At 39.8% G+C, this 21,471-nt stretch overlaps 1 protein-coding gene and 1 long non-coding RNA gene across 2 annotated transcripts in view; both read right to left on the reverse strand.

Annotated features, from left to right (window-relative positions):
- Nucleotides 1-19,805, reverse strand: part of LOC117938460 — a 23,553-nt gene extending 3,748 nt beyond the window's left edge. Inside the window, exons 1-2 of the long non-coding RNA XR_004655396.1 lie at nt 19,794-19,805; nt 17,477-17,483 (exon numbers count right to left, since the gene is read on the reverse strand). This is a non-coding gene — a long non-coding RNA (uncharacterized LOC117938460). The remainder of the gene's footprint in view (nt 1-17,476; nt 17,484-19,793) is intronic.
- On the reverse strand, nt 62-4,764 carry btg1 (B-cell translocation gene 1, anti-proliferative). The gene is made up of 2 exons (XM_034863086.1): nt 4,310-4,764; nt 62-604 (listed from the first exon to the last, which is right to left on the reverse strand). Exons 1-2 carry the CDS (start codon nt 4,452-4,454, stop codon nt 201-203), a joined length of 549 nt encoding a protein of 182 aa, XP_034718977.1. The 5' UTR covers nt 4,455-4,764; the 3' UTR covers nt 62-200.
- Nucleotides 19,806-21,471: the final 1,666 nt, after the last annotated feature.

A 21,471-nucleotide genomic window follows, 5' to 3' on the forward strand; every position in this document is an offset into this window, starting at 1 on the left:
AAAAATAAACCTAAAAAGGTTTCCATCACCTGGACGATAGGCCACATCCTCTGTTTTTTTTTTCATTTTTTTTTTTCTCTTCTTTCACTATTTCATTTCATATTCTTAGCTTCAGAAGGCACACCCTGATCTGGTCATATGACCCAACCAGCCATGGTGTGACCCTGAACAAAAGCAGGCCGGGGTGACGGCGTGCCCCTTTAACTGGACACAGTCATCATATTGTAGGCTTTGGAGGGACTGGATCTGCCCAGCACCATCAGTTCCTCCTTGCAGCTGATGTGACTGTCCACCATGGGGCCCCCTGACCCGATGTTTCCTGAGGGGGAACTGGTGGTGGCCATCGACGGCATTCCTACGGGGCAGGGCTGCGACTCGTACAGGACGCAGATGGAGCCATCCTCGCCGATACGGTAGGACACCTCGAAGGGGTCCACCCAAAGCGTGAGCTCACTGGGCAGCAGCAGGTAGAGTTGCTGGATGGTCAAGCCGATGCGCTGGCCTGCCTGGCCCACCAGTGGGTCCATCTTGTGGTTGATACGGATGCATCTGTAACCTGAACCCTTGCATGGCCTGTCTGGGAACCAGTGGTGCTTATATTGCTCTGCGAGGAAAGAGGAGAGAAAAGGGGATGAAGCGAATGTTTTGCTTTGGAGCAAGTAACATCAGGATGCTTGTAATAACATGTAATGTGGACAAAAAGCAGGTCATATGCTCAGAAAAAAAAAGGCCCAGAAGAGGGAGGCCAAATAGGAAAGAATTACGTGCTGGGTAGCTTTGCTGTTGCTGTTTGCTGACTACAGACGTCAATCATGGCTGTGAAGCTGAGATCTGCAGTGAACTGAGGTTGAACAAAAGGGTCGAAAAAGAAAGTAGACAGACTAAACTTAGATCAAATAAGTCCATGTGATTTCATAAACATATCATGGCTGGAAAACAGTTTATGTAGAAACCGGGAAATCTTTAAAATAAATAAAAACTCAGAGGGCCTAAATGTGATGGATTAATATTATATAATATCAATAATCTTTCTAGAGGTTAACATGAATTCAATCTTAAATATAAACATTAGGGGGGGGGGGGTCACAGCTTTACGCTTGGGTAGTTTCCAAATCAAATGTGTTAAACAAAACACGGCTTAATGATTAAGGGGACTAAATCTCATGTGTTGTTTTTGGGTTATAAAAGGATATTTGAAAATATATTAAGCAATAGGCATGAACATTATAATTACTGTAATCCATTTTATGTTGTCACCATGTAAAACATCCACAGGAAAACTTGGTTCAAAAAGTAACAAGGGATACAAGATTTAGAGTGTGTGTGTGTGTATATATAAAAAAATTTTCTTATCTACATTAAAGTACAGGGCGTAGTTCAGTGTGGTAAAAGAAGAAAGGAAAGAAAGACACCAGCACCTGTTCCAGGCCTGATAAGCAGCCATAAACAGGCTGCCAAAAGCAGCCTGGGCCTACGTGACAAAAAGAGGACCATTGAATTGCACAATCCCTCCCGTGGCTGTCGTCAGTGTCACAAAGTCTCCCATGACTGGCTGAACAAAAACACCTAAAGTGTCGAAGTCCCAGCCAGCCATCTGGGACACTGGCCCCACCTCTTAAAGGGAGAGGACCTTATTTCTCCCCCTCTTTCGCCTCAACTGTGCTGAACTCATTTTCGTGGTTGAGATTATGAGAGGAAAATGAGACGGTTGACTGTCTGGTTTGGGGTGTTTGAGGAAGTAAAATCTGGCTCACTTTTGGCATATGAAAAAGGACTTCCTAATTCTCTTTCTAGGATAGTATTAAATCTTTTTTGTTCAGATTTTGTTTTTTACTACCTTACCTCCCCATTTTAGGGAACTAGCCTAACCCCCCCATTTACTCTAAACATTGCTCATCCATACTGAATTCCCATTGATGCTAACTTCATTGTGGCCAAAGAAAAACAGGATAAATGAAGTAGGCCAGCATTCAGGCCGGGGGCTCGGAGGCCACCTGTATGCATCCAGGGGATAATAACCCCCTCAGTGTCTTATCACAGAAGGCTGTATACTGCTGAACTAATGGAGTGGCTGGCATTCATGAAAGAGCACAAGGGGCTGGATGATCTTTCAACCTCAACAGAGCCACAAAAGCAGCAACCTTCAAACCCTGGAGCAGCTGGGAAAGTAGCTCAGCTTCTTAAAAACCAGGCCACATGGGAGGAAGAGGTATGAAATGGTAGAAATTATAAACTGAAAAGTAAGAAGACAAAGTGCACTTAACCTAAAGCGTCAATGAAAGTGGGTTGTTTATTCATTGGCGCTGACCTCGAACACAAGAAAAACATTAGGAGATTCTGTGTTTTGGCCTGCTCTTCTAGCTCGTTGGGAATTCGCCCACTCAAAGCCGTTCTGTTTGAGCATCAAATCACAATACTGCTGACAAACAAGAAAATTAAAAGAAATTGAAGCTCTTCTGACTACACAATACAATTCCAATCGAGTCATTTGGACTAAGTTCCCCCACTTCCCTTTGCTTAGCACAAACAAGAGCTAGGCACCCAGCTTTCCTGCATGCAGACACAATAGTGAGTGATTGTGATGCTTCCAGGCACAAAGGAGCTCTGGCTGGCCTAGTTTAGTAGCAACGAGCCACAACAGGATACTACCACACACACACACTTTTGTTTCTGCCTCATGCTCAAAAGGAGACGGGGAAATTGTTTTCCTATTAATTAGATCATCATAATTTACATTTAAAATAAAAAACAGTTTAAAAAGATTATGAAATTGTATGAGTCTTCCATGTAACAGATTAAACCTTGTAATTGACATCACTTTGGAATTGTTCTTGTTTTTGTGTAGGAAATGTTGGGTTACACAAGATCACCCCTCCATTTCCTTGCTGATTACGCTGTGCTGCCTCTGCCTTTAGTGTCCTCCTATAGATACCCACCAGTAAAAACACCCCTCCCCCCCCACACATAGGCCTCACAGACTCCATTCAACTCCAACTTTTGTCTTGTTTACAAACAAAATGTTGAAATGTTGCTCAAGATTTGGTTCAACCAATTCCACACAAAAAAAAGACCATAGTTTTGAACACAGGCAATTGTATAACCCCCTACAATGCATTGCAGTTTGACACTAAATGGGATTGTTATTTTTTGAGAAAAATCAGTTATATCTGTATTATATAAATGTTCCCATTTACCTCAAACAATGATATTACCGTTATTAAGTGTTTTCATCTTTACCATTAAGTGCTTTTGTCTTGCTAGTGAAAGCTATTTAGTTGTTTAGCTGCTAGTTTGTGTTTTTGATAGGGACTGCATACGTGTAATAATCCACAAAGTAAGATGTGTTTTTATACATGCGAGGTCCTTATGTAGGTCATCTGCTTAGTACAGGAGTGAAGCAGATCCAGCAGCTTTAGGGCTCTGTCTGGAATGTGTTTACACGAGGAAACGGGACACAATTTCCACGCAGCACGGTAAAAACACTCAGAGAGCAAGAGTACCAAAAGCTAAGAGAACGTTAATGCAGAATGTCCTGCTAAATAAATCGAGAAAGGGTGATTGAGTTCCCTGTAAATAGTAAATGTTGTGTTACATCCACCAGAATCAATCTTAGAAAAAAATGGCCACCATTTTAACGGCATGGTGAAAATGTGGACTATATCCTAAAAAAGAGTAACGAGATCACTAGCTTACGCACAACAATAGCAAACTGTGATTTTTTTGTATTCAATATATCATGTGACATAGGTGACTGACTACATATATAAACTATTCTTTTATCTGTTCCAGTACTAGATATAAGGTTTGACATTGGACGTGTTTACATTATAAACCCATTTCGTCAAACGCATTACGTAATGGAGCAGCCTCAGTGGGGGCTGTTTTGCTCAGTTCTCTTCGAAGCGCACTTCCTTGTTCGAGCCTCTTTCCTCCCCCCTCCTCTTTTTCCCCTCCTTCATAACAAAGTAACTAAGCCCTCTACCTCGTTATGTATCTTTGTGGGTGAAAACCCGATTGTATCAATTTAATCGTCGACAAACCGTCCTGCTATCACTCGTGTTGTTTATACTTGGGTTTTTCTCCCCTCGAGCTGCGCTAACAGTGGTGCGCGTTGGTAGCGCCGATTGTGATACTCGCGAGAACAAAGAAAAGCTTCTTCTGAATCGTTCTTGATCCAATAAAAAGCCTAATTTAAGCTTTTAATGCTATAACTAAACATAAAAACGTGTGATGTTGTACTTTAAAATATAAAGTACTTTAAAGTGGTCATTTTTGTGGGCTCGAATGGATCATTTTCTGATTTCCTTACCTGACAAAATGTCCTGTAAGCTTTGGTTGAATGTTTGGACTTGTCGATCGTTTACGTGTCCTTTTACCCGAAGAAACCTCGAGAGAAATCCGACGGCGGCGTTGATCTCTGGTTTCATCGTTCCCCGGGCACAAAGGGTATGCATTGAGAAAGGCAGCGGCGACGATCCTTTCGCTTTTGCGGTTTTTCTCTACGTGTTTGTCCGACTGTTGGTCTTTTGCTCCACTTCTTCAGAGCTACGTTATCTGCTGGCTCTCGTGTTGTTTCTCTTGGCATTTATTTGTCGAGGTAGAGGAGAGATTTTCTCTGAGCGAGTCCGTGTGTTAGGACGGTACAGTGTTGGGAAGTAGACGCCTGTTGTTGGTAAATACAGGGGGGGTTGGGTCCCTTGGTGCCACGTCGACCAACCCTCCGAGCTCGCTTTCCACCTCTAGAGTGAAGCTCTTGGAGTGGGGGAGTGGGTTTTTATAGCGCCTCCCCCCCTCTCCACAGTGCCGACACAAGCTGCTACAGCAACAACAGCTCACCAATCCCGAGCCTGCCACCGTCTGACGAGCCACATATAGGAGGAGTGCAGCATCCGCGTCACCGCTCTGAAAATAAACAGAGGTACACAGCATGAAACCGCGCTCCGTTCACAGGCTGTCGGAAAAACGGGAGGAAGAAAGAAAAACAGAAAAGGAAACAAATGCAAACGAAAACAAAGAAAGTTGGAAGCTGGAGCAGTAACTACAACTATGCTACTTTAATCGTATGTACTATTGCCATCTGTAACCAAAACATTAAAATGGGAGACCGAAAATGTACTTTTCTATGCTAATATTGAATTTGCCTATCCAAAAATCCATTTTTTTTTCAAAGGTTTAGGGACATCTCGGATTTTTTTTTCGTCCGTGATTGTGAGTCTCAAGAATCAACTAACAAACAACTAACTAATTAACTAAACATAGATAAACGACATATAGTTACTATGCACCTCAGAGCTTGAATAAACTTCCAGAATATAAGACTTGCCCCAAAATTAAGTTCACTTGACTTTGCACATGTAAGAAGGGTTTTTGGTTGCAGTAGGCTAGCCTTCCATCACCTAGCTGCATTCCAACACGTCGCCTGGTGGCCTGTAGGAGTTTTACGTGCTGATCAACTGCCTTTGTTTCATGGCATCCCCCATACCATGTCTCTCTTCCTTTTCATCTCAGTTCTCCACTGTGTTTTATAAAGGACAATGAAGCCAAAATAGAAACACATTGCACTGTTTAGCTCATGTAGTGCTTCAGTATGTAGTCTGAGTTATTCAGTTGAGGGTCATGTGAGTATAAAATCAAATCTATATAGCCTTCCTTGTCATTGCTGCCATTAAAAAACATGTAATTTAAAACAGTCAACTGTTTATGAGCTAAGAAAGACCTGTATTTTAGCTTTGTGACGCACTGTTTTTCAAATAGTCCAATGGGGTTTATTTAGCTAAGGAAGTGCTGAAATTTCACTCCCAAAGGGCCGCTAAGTCCTTCTATATGGAGATACACAGTTTTCCCTTTCACTTGCCCATAATCAGAATGCATTGATGATAACACTGTGTGGGTGAAAACATTCAATACATACTGTTAGGACTAAAGAAATAAAAACAGTATACATTGACATTGTAAGATCTCAATTTGGATTATATCCATGATTTTTTTGCTGTTTATTTTACAGTCAGGCCATGGTAGGCAGGCTAGAGAACGTGTGTGTGTGTGTAAGACAGAGATAGGAAGCAAGAAAGAAAAATTTACATTACGGCAGTTCATATCACCTTATTGCCAGGTTCTTTCTTTCTTGCTCTCTTTCTCAGTTTGTGTGTGTGTGTGATTGTGCTCCATGGGTGTTTAGCCACATATGAAACAGGAAGCGTCTCCATCAACTGAAAAAGCACATCTTGTGTGATCAACGCCAAACACAGAGGAGGTAACATTGTGCCAGGAAGAAGTGCAATCTCCTTTCGTTTGAGAGGCCAGTCCCTACGTGCTCATTATAATCTGTGGAAAAGTACAGGCCTCTGTGCTTTGGTTGTTGCAGACACAGTCACAATGACCTGCTGAGCGCTCCAATCATGATGCAATCAAACAGACGCGGACCACATTGATTGGCTCAATTACTGACCTAAAGGTGATGGAGATGTGTGTGTATGTGCAACACACACAATAACCATCATAGTGTAATAGTTATTTAATCACGCTGCCAACTCCAATATTTTCCATTATGCCTATTTACCTGCTGTCACTTTTCTGACCACTCAACTGTTGTGATAGTATTTTGAGTCTTGATCTTTTTAGTAAAGTGACATGTCGCATAAGAGTGTGCTTTTTGATTGCCACTTCACTGTAGGTTTTTCTACGGAAAAATATGACAAATAATGTCCAACTAGCAGTTGGAATATATAAATTCATGTTGTTACTATAACATTTATTTGAATAAAACCGTCAACAGACTGTAAAATATTCAAACTGTGGTGGTATTTCTTAGAAGAAAATATGTGCATCATGTGTATTGAATAAAATCTCCCTGGCTTTGATTCTAAATAGTTGCTTTCTTTTCTTTTTGTACAATAAGATGATGATCAGACTGTTATTTTAATTTAAAAGTGCATGTTTATTTCCAACAAAGTGCATTCACATAATATAAAAGGAAATATACCACACCGTTCTTAGATATAGGAGCAAAATTGTAACATTTAAAAAGTTTGTTCAGTGCTTAGGTTTAGTTTGTGTTTTATCCAATACAGAAAAATAAGAAATGGTTCTTTAAAATAGGATTATTGTTTTGTAATTCTGCAAAACATTAGTAACATTTGGCAATGGTGTCCCACCCTTCACTGGCCTCTACATAACCACTGCCACCAAAACTGACTCACTTGCTGGTCATGTTTAATGAAGGTCCTCTCATGTGCACAGGAAAATCCTCAAATCACAAGCAAGTTCACACATGTGCTAACCCCCACACCAAACATTCATAGTCACAGTTTCACCCACAGTTACGCACCACTGTGCTATTTTCTGAAATAATGGAGAGTTTCGGTGTGCTACAGACTGCTTGGACATTTTTGCTTTACTGATGTAAATTTAAAAACAATACCCCATTTGTTTCTTTTGCACATGTGGATTAATACAGTTACAGCCTTTAATTGTTTTTCAAATCCCATCTGTTGAGATGTTCACATGTAAGCTGTGACTTTTCACATTACTCCTCACACATTCCTCTTCTAATATTTACTGCAGTGGAGTGAAATACTTTCAAGCCCGGGCAAAGTATCACTGAACCAATGCAGCGTAACGTCAAGTGAGTAGTAGTCTGACATATGAAGTTAGAGCATTGGTTCAGTCATGTGTTGGCCAACACAAACTAACATTATTTTTTCTTTATTTTATTTAGTAGTTTCATCTACTGTTAGTGTCCTTTCTGTTGGTCTGTTTGCTGCTTGTGCTGTTAAGCACTTTGGAACAGCTCTGTTGTGTCCAATGAATCAAGTTGAGTCAACTTGAGAATGTCAGAAAGGTGTTCTTTTGTATCATGTTTTTTGTTATTACAACTTGAGGTGGAAAAAAGTCTTCTTGAATTGTTTGTAGTTTTTTTTTTTAATTGAATGAAATAAAGACAGAATTGAAGAAAACGATGAGGCCAGAAGTGCATTTTCAGGATGTTTTTAGAAGAAATGAAGCCTCTGTGCATATTTTAAATTGAGTTGAGTGTTTTAAATATCACTTTAAACGTAATAGGTTCAAGTGATACAAGTTGGCAGCAGTGTGTGGAAATGTTTCACAACATCAAATAGTTGAAGGAAGTCAGCTTCTGTCCCCATTTTTCCTGCAGTATTAACCTCCTGGGAGTGCAGCAGCAGCGAGCAGGAGATTTGCAAGCAAGCACGATAGCACACATCTGTACCACACACACAACAGGCAAATGCCTCATTACTGACAGAGTGTAGGGGTGTGTGGTAGAGTTTTGGCAGCTCGACAGAGGAGATAAAAGTCAAATAGCATAAAAGAGAAAGAGAAAAAAAGTACATGCAAGAACAGAGCGAGCATGTGAAGGGTAATTAAACCTGGAAAACCCCCAAGCCTTCCTGGTGTTTTCGATACTGAAAGTACAAGACAAACTGTGGACACAGACTACAGCACACCTAAAAACAGACACACACAGACTGCAGGAAATGTCTTGTACCACTGGTTGTTTTTAATGTGAGGGCCACCAGCAGCGGATAAAATATGACTCTGGTTGTTGCCAGACAAGGGTGGGGTATCCTGTCGTTAGGTTGGGCCCTCAGTCAGACTAATGAATGGAGGCCTTTATCTTGAAACCGCACGTAAACTACAGTGGAGGAAAGAATGTCAGGTCAAGAGTGAAGAGAGAGACGTGGGCAGAGTTTTCCAAACACGGTAGTGAACACACACGGTGTATACGTTCATGCTTGGTTAAAGAAACACACACACACACACACACACACATACACACCAGCAAAGACACCAACATCTGGGGTTCATACAAAAGCTAAACCAACATAGGCTGCATTCATCCAGAAATGAGACAAAACAACGCCCTGACATTCCCAATACATACAGTACATGAACATATACAAAAGATCTGAATAACATTTCCTTCACATTCACAGATAATTATCTGTCTCTTTGGACAGATAATTATCTGTCTCTTTGGACAGGGCCATTTTCAGTGTCAGCAAAATGTGTCCCTTTGTGCAGTAAAATAGTTGGGATTTCTCACTACCTGAACCCACCTTGTATGTTTGCATTGACTGCACTAAAACCTGATTATACCTCAACCATCAATTATATAGTGCCAGTGGTGGAAACTATGAGCATTTATATATTTAAGTAGTTAAGTACAGTTTTGAGGTGTTTGTGCTTTACTTGAGCATTTCTATATTATTACATTTTATATAGTGTAAATACTAGTACTAATATCATTATTATATCGTGTTTGGAGAGCAAAGAGCAGCTTATTACCAACATAACTCACTTTCCCACATAACAACTAGTGAAATGTCACTCCAAGAATGTAAAACGATACACAAAATTGGAAACGTAGGTCTGAAACCCGAGTGATGTCACTATGCTGTGAGTGTATGGGAGTGGCTCAGATGGGGTAATCACCTTTCACTAAAACAGGTTGGGGAAACTCTCTACGCCCATCCCACTTTAATCACCAGTCACCAGGAAGAGACTCATCTGAGAAAACCTCAAACTTTCCATGATTCACTCTCTCTCTCTCTCTCTCTCTCGCAACAAAAATGGAGCAACGTACACACTGAATGCCTTGGAAATCCTTTTTTTCCCTACAATGACTTCCATGTAATAGATTCTTTCCTACGTCTGATTCAGCATAACATTCTTTATTTACCTAATTCATTTTGAGGTTAAGAATAAAGAGATCTGCCAAGTAAAGCTGCCCTGAGTTTCTTTCTGTAACTACTATATTCCGTTATTCTTTCTCACACTCATGGCTCTCCAGAACATCTTGGGTTATTCATCGTCTGTGCTTGACACGACAAAATGTTCAGCATGCACCAGCTTTAAGTTGGAAGGATTAAACTTGTCTGTAGCTGTACATATTGATGTACAAATTATTCCATTCCTTTTTCCACTCATACATGAAGCTCTGCATACCAAGTGACTTAGTTCTTCAGGATAGGAAAGCCACAAACAAGAAGAGAGGACTCATTCACTTTGGGTCTTTATATGTCTATGAGTTTAACAATAACAACCCTGTATTTTGTGTGTGTCTGTGTGGGTGTGTGTGTGTGTTTATTTATAGCAGTGACATTTGAGATAGTGAAGGGCCTGCCATGGCCAGTAGCATCCAGTTTTAAAAGCTGATTCCCAAATGTTCCTTTCAACACCTAGTGTTTGCGAGTCCCAGGTAACAGGAACTCAACAGCTCGAGTGAAACGTTTGATTTCAAACTCAACCAATTCAACTCCTCAACCTTTAAATATGAGTGTGTGTGTGTCTGTGTCATGGTTTTCACATTGTAATAAGTATCCTACCAGAAATTAAATGTTCAGACCTTGCCATGATCCAATCGCGTGAGCTCCAAACTGCTAGACCATGATGTAAGACACACCTTAGCTGCATATAACTTATTTGCTGATGATCTGCATTGCCTTTAAAGGATATTTAGCTTGTGCTATTGCATAATGATAAAAGGTGATCTATTGAGAAGTATTTGCTATGAAATTTTGTACAGGTATTCATATTTCCCTTAACTTTGGTGATCCCCTGACTTTCCACATCTCTATCTGTGACCACTTTACTTACTTTATTTACTTATTTACACATAGCACCATCATCTGGTCTTAATTTTTATTTATTACTTTGGTTAATGACCAAATGCTAGCATGCCAAACTTGTATTGGGAACATGGTAAACGTTACTTGCTAAGCTCCGGCCTTTTAGCAATGTTATTGGAAGCAGTGGTGGCATGTAACTAAGTACATTTACTCAAGTACTGCACTTAAGTACAAATTTGAAGTACTTTACTTGAGTCTTTTCTTTTCATGCCACTTTCTTCTTCTACTCCATTACATTTCAACGAGAAATACTGTACTTTTTAATCCAGTACATCCATCCGACAGCGTTAGTTACTAGTTACTCTACAAATTCAGATTTTTGTACATAAAACATGTAGTTTAAAAACTACAATGTTTTATTTTCAATTTAAACTGCCCAACAATGTACAGGCCTACAAGCACAGCTAAAACATTAGAGAATTATACACTTTGTTGACTGACAGAACTGTTTTGATCATTTCCAATTCCTAAAAAATGTTTTTCTCAGCATTGCACACTTTTACTTTTAATACTTCAAGTACATTTTCCTGATGATACTTCCATACTTTTCCTACGTAACATTTTCAAGGCAGGACTTTTACTTGTAACAGAGTATTTCTACAGAATGTAATTAGTACTTTTACTTAAGTAAAGGCTCTGAATATTTCTTACACCACTGATTGGGAGTATGTTAGCATGCTGACTGTGACTACCCCTTCCGTGTCTTGTGTTTGCAGTGTGAGTCTCTCTGCTGACGCTGCAGGTGGATCGTTAGTGTTACCTGGAACACCTGAGTATTCCCAGGTTATTTTAGCCTGGCTGATCTCACTCTGCATGCCTGGTGGTTGCTGCTGTTTCAGTTCTGTCTTTTTATCTTCTGGTTTTGGTTATGTTGTTTTAGTTGATTTTATGTTTATGTTTTGTTGTACTTTACACTCACATGCACACATCCATCACTAATGCACATATATACCACTTACTATACTGACAACCCCACCCCATACCTTAAAGGTCTATTTTGATTTGATTTGGTATAATAAATTATGTTTTTGTAAAAACTTTATAATGGTGTGTGTCTCGGTTGTGGCCTAAAAGCCAAATCATAAAAATGGCATTAGCATTTAGCTCAAAGCCCCACTGTGCCTCTCTGAGCTGCTTGCAAGACTTGATACTAAAAAACAAATTTCTGCTTGTGCATTCCTTTAAGATTGTTTGAACAGCTTCATGTTTTCCTAGCAGGAAGTGGTGGTGTTTGTTAGCACCATAGTCTGTGACTTCTTCCGTCCTCTGGCCAAACATTTGAGCCTTAAAACAGATGTAACCCTATTTAAAGGGTGTATAATTTCTGTAACTGTTGTATGTTGTGTGTGGATGATCAGTGCAGAGAGAGCACACACATGCCAACTAGCCTGATGTGTATGTGGCATATTGCATGTGGCATGCTGCTGGTCTCGTGCAGTAACTTACTGACTTTTCCTGGTGGAATGGCCAAGTTTCAATGCCCTACAGCTGAGTCATTATACGCCCGCACGCACACACACACACACACACACACACACAGCTCCACATCACAGCAGCACATTTGTCTGACATATAAATATGTAGCATTTCGATGAATATTACATACATGGTCTTCTCACTTTATCTGGGACAGAGTCTTCACACATACTAAATGTAAGTCTGCTGTGTGAGGAACTAGACTGTAGCATTCTGTGTGCTGCAGCTCAGCTTAGATGGACACATTATTTTTTGCCGTAAATTCATATTTGATTCTGATTGGTTGAAGAGAGGCTGCAATTTTTTAGTTTTGCTGAAATGGATAATTACAAAGGAAGTATTTAAGTGCCATTCCATAGTGAGTAAGTGAGGAAAGTTTGAGTTTTTCAAGCTATTTGTAACGATGCTTTACACTGGCTCGACTAAATCTGTTTAAAGATTCCCATGCTCAAATTTACAACCAATGCAACAGAAATCAAGGTTTCCACTAATGTCTACAGCAGCTAAATCAAATCACATATTGATTTGTTAGAATAGTTCAACAAATAAGCTTATTCGAATATACTGTGTAAACAAGTGAGTGGAAAATAAATTCGGAGGCCCTAAATTAAGCACACAAAACACAAAATATGTCGTTCTTTTAACCTGGTAAAAAATTGACATAAAACATGTTAATTAGTGATCTTCAGGGTTGCTGGTAGGCAGATTTTGTTATCTCGGGACAGAGCCAGGCTAGCTGTTTCCTCCTGCTTCCCTTCTTCATGCTAAGCTAAGCTAACTGGTTACAGCACAGACGTAAGAGTAATGTCAATCGTATTTAAGTCGCATTTCCCAAAAGAAACTTTACTTTTTTCAGAATAACCCTATAACCATAAGATCTCAAGAAAACAAAGTCAACTTCATTCAGAGTTACCGTGTTCATTTTTCACTGCTATCTGTTCTGAGAAAGAGCAACAGAAAGTTGATGATAAACCTATAATTCGGTAGATAAGAAGGAACATAGAACATATGCAGACACAGGGTTTTATCATTGACTCCCATCAGCATACTGTGTCTCAACTTGCCACCCTGGATCCACCCTGTCTCGGAGCTACAAATGAGAGAGACCGAGAGAGAGAGATAGAAAAGCAAGAGTGACGGAGCTATACCACTCAACATGACTCACGCTTTAAACAGCCTTAAACAGCTTGGGATCAAATCCAGTCTGGGCCCACGCAAGCTGTCATTTCACCGGCAGCTGCTATTCATGACACAAGCTATAGTTACACAGGGCACGGCCATAAGTGCAGACAGGCTGTACCCAAAGAGTACAGCTCTCTCCTTCAGATCTGCAGAGGTGTAGTAAAGACAGAGACTCCAAACATGAAATAGGGGCTGCTGCGTCTAGAAGCTAAGATTGCTTATTGTGACTCACAGGATCGGGTTTATTGGATTTTCGTGCTGTATCTCTGCTGCTACCATCACAAAGGTCAAATTTGTCCGTAAGGGTTAGAGGCTCTCACACACTTGCCGACATCAGTCATGCATGCTTATCATGGCCATATCGAACAATGTAAATGTTCTATTGTCTATAATAATATTTTTAAAAATGTGAAATGGACTCTACAGAACCCTTTTCCTTTGGTAATTGTTGAGGAAAAAAGGCAATGGTCTACTTCTATTTACTTGATAAAAAGAGAGAGTTCCAAGTAACAAGCTCTTTCATGAATGCATGGAAGTTAAGGAAGAACACGATTATTACTGTGATTTAGTATATATTTTTTTGGCATAATGACTGATTTATGACAGTTAGAAGCTGTAATCTGTATCATAACTGTTTAATTAAGGCGTTTTATAATCCCATGCATTTGAATTAGAATTTATTGAAAGGACAGCCCGTTGAGATGTGGCATCTCATTTTCGAGGGGGTCGCTCATTGTCTCATCCATGAGGGATGTGCCGTGAGATGGGATGAAAACAAATTTAAACAGTTTATTTACTAAATGATAGATTGTACACCAGGTTGGTTCAAGTAAAGTGAGTCATTTCATGCACCTACACACCGTGACAGCGAGAAGTGTAGCTTTCCTTCACCTACAATTAGTGACAGCACATAATTAAAGCTGCTTTCAGTAGGCTTCCCTTGGACCTTTTTTACCCTTTTGTGGGCTGTTAAGCCAACAGCTGCCTTTCACAGCACATCAGCATATCAGAGAACCCTTGTGAATGACGTGTGGAAAAAAAACAGTTATTGATTGCGGTATTACCCTCTTGGCTGAGACAGGCAAACATTAACTTGGATCAAGGTGGCGAAAGCAAAAACGTCAGCAAAGAGGCATCATAAGAGAGCTGTACCTGATTTAAAAGGAACTCTACATTGTTCAGCTAAATGCAGTGTTGTGGACGATGCAGTACTAGCCATGCATAAATATCTGTCTGGTGGTTTGTCAAAGCCTCTTATCAGGAAAAGACAATCACAATTGACTGCTACTCCTTACACACTTAAAGGATACGTTTTTTAAACAATATTTTTCTTACTGTCAACCAGTCCTCTCACAAAACATATGATGAAATCATTCTCAACTCTAATACTGTATGTTTAGCTAAAGCCTGATATTGCTTATTCCTATGTGCCTCCATTGTTAGTGAAAACAACTACATTAATGACACACAGTGTTGTGATTTGGAGTCAGTCCCACATACACTGTCCTTCTGCTGTGAATACTAGTACACCAAATGTGTGTTAGTCCCTGATAAATATATAATTATTCTTTGTGTTTTAGTAAAGTTTTGCTACAGAGTCCATCTTGGAACCTATTTACCAAATAAATAAATAAATAAAAGCATATATTTGTTGTTATTATAGCTTTACATCTTCACTTATGGATGTCAGAAACGTAGATAAAAGGTTGGTGATGTAATGTGATGGATGCTGATGTTGTTGATGATGGTCCTTGTTGATTATATTGTGACAACTTTGTAGGCTGATATGTATTTTTTTCCTATCCTGTGTAGGTTACTTTGACACTGTTATCAACACACCTTGTACTATTTCCTTGTCCTTGTACTGTTACTGTTCCAGTCGATTGTGTGTAGAACTTGTTTGTATTTATGTGTCTTGTATGTGTTAATACTGCACACCTAATCACTCTTCAAGGACACAAATAAAGTTGAAGAAGTTGATTAGGAAGTAGAGACAGACTAACGCATTGTCCTTGTAGGTCTTTTCCTGAGAAAACAATAAGTAAAATAGCATAAAAAAATATCATCAGCTGTATCCTTTAAACTTATATAACAACTGGACAAGTTGTCCAGTTGACAAGCATATGAAAAGTTAAAGCTATTTCTGGTTGACTCAGTGTCAGGAGGCATGCCATGACATGTAGACGACTTGCCAGACCCATGGTTAATCTTTGTGACGGGTGGGGTTGAAGTGGGTAGGAAATGAGAATACTGTTATATTAGCAACTAAAAGGAAAGATAGGAGGATTCTGGGAGATGTAAAAATCAAATATGTCCAAATATATTCTCATATCCTTCAGTTGTAAGTAGACTTAACATGCATGTGTATAAAGAAGGGTTACTGAACTCAACCCAGGTTTAAGCTGTGTTCTTGCTAGATAACAGGATGCTGTGTTGAGGAGTTATGTCAGGACATGTTGAGCTTAATCTGGGACTTGGACCTGTGTGTGTGTGTGTGTGTGTGTGTGTGTGTGTGTGTGTGTGTGTGTGTGTGTAAGAGGCATTACCGACTCTTAGGTTCCTTCAACCCGTCTAATTTCTCACAGCAATAGGCATGAAACATCAAAGACACAATACTGTGAAGACTTGAGAGGCTGGATCCAACCCTGACAAAGTAAATAGGACACTCTGGTGTCAAAGAGTTAGAGAAGCTTTAGTTTCTATGTCAAACCACTGCTTAACATCAACATGCTTGAAAACTAGGCTATTTCTTGTTGTATTTAAAATCTTTTTGTTTTTTTAAAGAGGAAAAAAACACAGTTTTTGGTGTTTCCAAGGAGAGAACGTGTGGTCTCAGTTTCTTTGATGAGCATAGATCGTGATGCCAAACATCAGAAACAACTCTGCTCTCAAGTCATCATGGCTAGAACGCACGGGAACAGTCACAGAGAGCATTCAGAGACCAATGAATTTCATTGCGTTCAGACTCAACGGGATGTGGGGCTATAACCATGAATGTCATGTGGCTCCTGAGACTAAAACGTTGATTGAAAAATCCTAAAAAGCCCAACAACTGCTTTTTAATGGGCTTCTCTCTGTGTAAAGAGATATAACTGGCATTGACGTTTCTGTCCCCATTACTTACTTTCTCTTATTTCCTTTAAATATGTCAAGTATTCATAAACAATGAGTTACATCATGAATTGAGGTCTTCTTTATCACATAAACAAAGAATAATGTTCATTAAAATGACTTTTATTTTCCTTTACTGACCTTTTTTTAGTGTATGTGCTTGATTGCCCCCAGTGCAAAGTAATCAACAATATCAAATATTCTTTAATTAAGCCATGGTAAACTTTTATGGAGGACCTAATAGATAAAAACATGGATAAAGTTATTATTTATCCAACCAAATTTGTGGTAATAATTGTGTCATTTGGGTAAACTAGAGCCACATGGATGAATTGCCTTCACAATTTGATGCTATTTTCTTGCACATGATACACTGACACGTATTTCACTTCCTCTTTGACACCATTTTTAATCCCAGTAGATGCCCACAAAAATGGTCCAGGTGTGTGTGTGTGTGTATGTGTGTGTGTGTGTGTGTGTGTGTGTGTGTGTGTGTGTGTGTGTGTGTGTGTGGGTGAATGTGCTAAAACACAGATGAAAACTCAAAGGCATTCATCCTGTATTCTGGCCATATGGCTGCCAAGCCTCTCAGGACTGCAACAAAGAAAGGTAATCTGTAGTTGTCAGCTAAGGCCCATATAGTAGCTATAGAATATGACAGATACCACCCTCCCATCACCGTCCCCTAGGACAGCCGGGTTTGTGAGGGACCACACTGGCTTAAGCTTTGACAGGCCCTGTCTCCCACCTCTGTCTCTGCAGTAATTAAATGAGTGCCAGTGGTGAGCAGCACTCAGGAAATTGGCCCTGTGCAGCTTCTTTCTCTGCTGTCAGTGTTTTCAGAACGCTGGTACAGGTGATGGAGGCAGAGAGGACAACGGCTGTGAGGTAGAAAATAGAGAAAATGGAGGTAAGAGTCGGCACTGAGAGAAACGAGGGAACGATCAACGTGGCAGAAAGTGACAACAAAGAGACAATCAAAATCAAGAGACAAACAGCTTGAGTGAAATGTCCGTCACGATTAGACAGGAAATGAAAGGGGGAAGTGTGAATGTCACAACATCTCTCCTCTCTTCCTCCTACATATACACAAGGAGAATTTCAGAGTGATGTCATTTTCCCAGCAGGCGAGCACCTTGTGGGTTGTGTTTCCATGCTCCCGTCAATTTGTTCTTTGAGGACAAGGGTGAGGTGAAGCTTGTTTAATGGTGAGAACAACCCGTTGTCATTGCTGAAGTAGTGAGGCAACTGCAGAAGTGAAAGTGATATTGTGTCATGGTGATAGCAAATGTGGCCTTGAGAGTCAGAGGAGATACAGATGGTATTTAGCTGCAGAGAAAGCAATAGTAAAAATATGCAGTATAAATGCCATGACCGTTGGTCACCATGGATCTCATGTAGGGCGAGTTACTTCATATACTGTAGCTAAAATTTCTTGACAACACAATAGGAGATCCATTTCCCTAGCACTTGCCCAGTAATTTGCTTTATAGGCTGCAAAACTACTGACATTCCCAGCAGCCTAACCTGGACATTGACATCGGCGCTAATTAGCAATGTTGCTAACACTGTCAGACTGCTAGACATGCTCAACCAAGGTGGTAAACGTGGTAACCACTAACCTGCTTAACATCAACATGTTAGCATTTTTATTGTAAGAATGTTAGCAAGTTGATGTTAGCATTTAGCTCAAAGGACCAGTGAGCCTAAATACAACCTCACAGAGCTGCTAGCATGACTGAAGACATTTTTATCAGTGGATGAATAACACTATAAAACACTATGCAGCATATAAATCAGTAAGCTTTAGTAGACACATTTTTGAAGTTTGGAAAGAACCCGGCTAGCTGTTTTCTCTTGCTCCCAATCTTTATGTTGAGCTATGCTAAGCACCTCCATGCTCTTTTTCAATTACACGGCAAGTAATTGAAAAAGTAAATTTTCTGAAACGTTAAACATTTCTTTTAATGCGTTTAGAAATATCTCATAGAGATATTTTTTGAGCAGCTACTGTGCTTGTTGGAGCTATTTCTTGATCCACAACTAGTAAGTCCCGTTTTTGTATTGTGAACTCTCTTAACTCTACCGTGACGTGTGACCAAAAGTTCTCCATAAGCTACAGTAGTTCATTGTATTAGCTAACAAACCAGATGAGTTATGGAAATTAAAAGTTAAAGCCTTTACATTTCATGGACCAACCTCTCTATTGTACTGGATGTGTATCTTCCAAAATGTTAAAACAACTGTTCCTGCTTTGTGTTGAGACTCTCCACCATCCGGCAAGTGCAAGTCATCATGTTTCTTCAGATTGAATTTTTTGCTGTTCTCAAGGGCCTGAGATGTGTGTTCATCTGAAATTAGATTCCTGGCTGCAATTTGTACACCCTTCAGCAATGGTTCCACTTAGCTGGAAGGTGACAGAGGAAGTTAATTGGCTTCTTTACTTGCAACGGCAAGGCTGTTGATCAAGCGTTGGCATGCTGCACGCCCTGGGAGGCAAGACATACCCACCCTTTGTGAGGATTTGCTGATGGTGTCCAAGCAGGTCACCTATTGCTATTGTTTTTGGTAGTCATTAGCAGATAAGAATATACACAACACAAAAGATTCAGTTTTTATTTAATGTATTCCTTTTTTAATGGGATACATTTAAAAAGATGTTAGTGGGAAAATCAGTCAGTGGACAAAAGGAATGTCAAGGTTCTCCGTTATTGCTAATTCTAAATAGTTAAAAAAATAATGGAAAGGGAATTAGATGTGAAAGGGGATATGCACAGCAGTGTCAGCAAACAAATACAATAACGTAAATGGCTTGTTAACCAAGTTCTAGTGGAGGAGAACGGAAAAGGACAAAGGTGAGATCAAAGGGAGAAAAAAGTGGAATAGCCTGGTAATGAAGGCAGATACGGGAAGCAAAAAGGAGACATACTGTATTAGCCTGACAATTAGCATACAGATGACAGTAGAGTTGTGAATAAAAGCAAACACAGGGCACGTTTGGAACGGAGTATCATGTACGGATCATCAAATAACCATTAACAACCATAACTAATTCATTCTAACCCCAACCGGCCCGTCAGACACAGCCTACCAAGAGCCTGGGTCTGTCCGAGGTTTCTGCCTAATAGGAAGCATTTCCTCGCCACTGTCGCACTGTTGCTTGCTCTGGAGGAAACTACTTGAACTGTCGGGTCCTTGTAAATTCTGGAATGTGGTATAGACCTACTGTATCTGTAAAGTGTCTCGAGATGACTCTTGTTATGAATTGATACTTTAAACAAAATTGAAGTGAATTGAATTAACCTAGTAAGGCTGGGATCTAAATCAGGGCAGCTTTTGTTAACGCCAGAAACACACATGTAACTTTGAGATGACGTTTAATTCAAAATCTTAAAATGACCCCTGTCCTTCTAAAACCCTCCCAAGTGTGACACAAACTTGTGGTGCCAGGATTTGGGAGGGTGACACACACCACAAGTGTATGTTGCATGAAGATGATCTGAAAAACAATGAGCTAAAGAGACATAGTGTCGCAGTAGCCACATAGTTATTGTGGTTATGTATCCTGACACTATAATACATAAGCCTGTGAGTGTCTAGCCATGGTTCAGTGGCTTATCAAATTTGGTTTTGTTATTGTTCAGTGGTTGGTGGAGTTGTGGCAAAATTGCTGGTGAAAAGGGAGGACTGGTTAGTAATAAATACAACCTGCAACAACTTAATTTGTAAGCATGCTGCATACAAAATCTCATTTACACACACACACTGTTACATTCAGAGGATAAACACACCTGCCACAGCAGCCAGACACAAGCTCAGTCTAGACTAAAACTCTCTTTGCCCCACAACAACAGGGTTCCTTGTTCCTGCGTCCAGCCAGAGCTGAGACCTTTGTATTTACGAGGGTATTTCCTACCATGTGGTATTAAGTAAAGGCAGGGACAGGTTAGTGGAGCGTAAAATGTCCCCTTCATGTATCACAAAGCTGTTCTTTGAAGATTAGCATACTGTTTGCTTCTGGACTCGGATTTGGGCTCAGTGAGTATGACTGAAATAATTAAAATTACACATTTTGCAGGCAAAGTTTCATGCTGTCCCTAATATTAGTGTGTGTTTGTGTCAGTTTGAGGGTGCATGGCTTAGCATGTGTCAAAAAGTGGAGAAAAAGAGAGACAGCTGATAGTGATCGGCAGTGGCATTCCAGTGCATCGCTTTAAGAAGGTCTTTGATTCTGGGAATTCAAGTTTGTTTAAATATTTCAAATCAGGCAAACACTGTTTCACTGGAGGGATAGTTTACAATCTTTGACTTGACTTTACGGTATTCTCCCACAAGGTCCTAAAACTTTAAAAGGATTGTCCTAAATATAAGTTCATTGTGTAATTCATTATGTAACAGCTAATCAGGAATACAACTGCCCACATACATAGTATCTAATACTTAGATAAGGAAACAAGAAAGTAAACAAAGAATTTGTGTTTTACTGTAAGAAAACTAAGTGAAATGTCTATGTTGCACAATACACAGGATACACACAAGGAGTTCTCTATTAACTACACATTTTTGTCAAACTCTCTGGACTGTTTCAAGAATAAGAACAACTTTTTCTTTATCAGCAGCTCCATTGTTCGGCATTTCTAAGAAGAGAAGCATATCATAGTTTATCATTATACTTCTGACCTCTGTGGATTTATAAGTTGCAATAAAAGAATACATGAAATAAAATATTGCTGCCATTACGTGGTAATGGTTTAACTTTGGAGATAGGTTGGGAAAACAACCATTAAGCTGTCGTCTGGTTGCAATGAATGTTTAACTCCGGGATAGTTCCGTGTGGTCAACAGTCCAGCAATTACAAATAATATAGTTTCACTGGAATGTGCCAGTAAGAGAGTGACACAAGTAGATAGTTGTGTTCAAAAGATCAAAAGTAGTTTTACTTTTAAGAGACATCATTTTACAGCATGTACAGAGTGCCCTACAGACTCTTCAAATTGCAGGAATTATATGGGTATATGGGTCTGCGAAAGATAGCTGCTCTTTTATGGATTAT

This window comes from Etheostoma cragini, chromosome 23 (assembly GCF_013103735.1).
Source record: "Etheostoma cragini isolate CJK2018 chromosome 23, CSU_Ecrag_1.0, whole genome shotgun sequence".
Lineage (NCBI taxonomy): Eukaryota > Metazoa > Chordata > Actinopteri > Perciformes > Percidae > Etheostoma > Etheostoma cragini.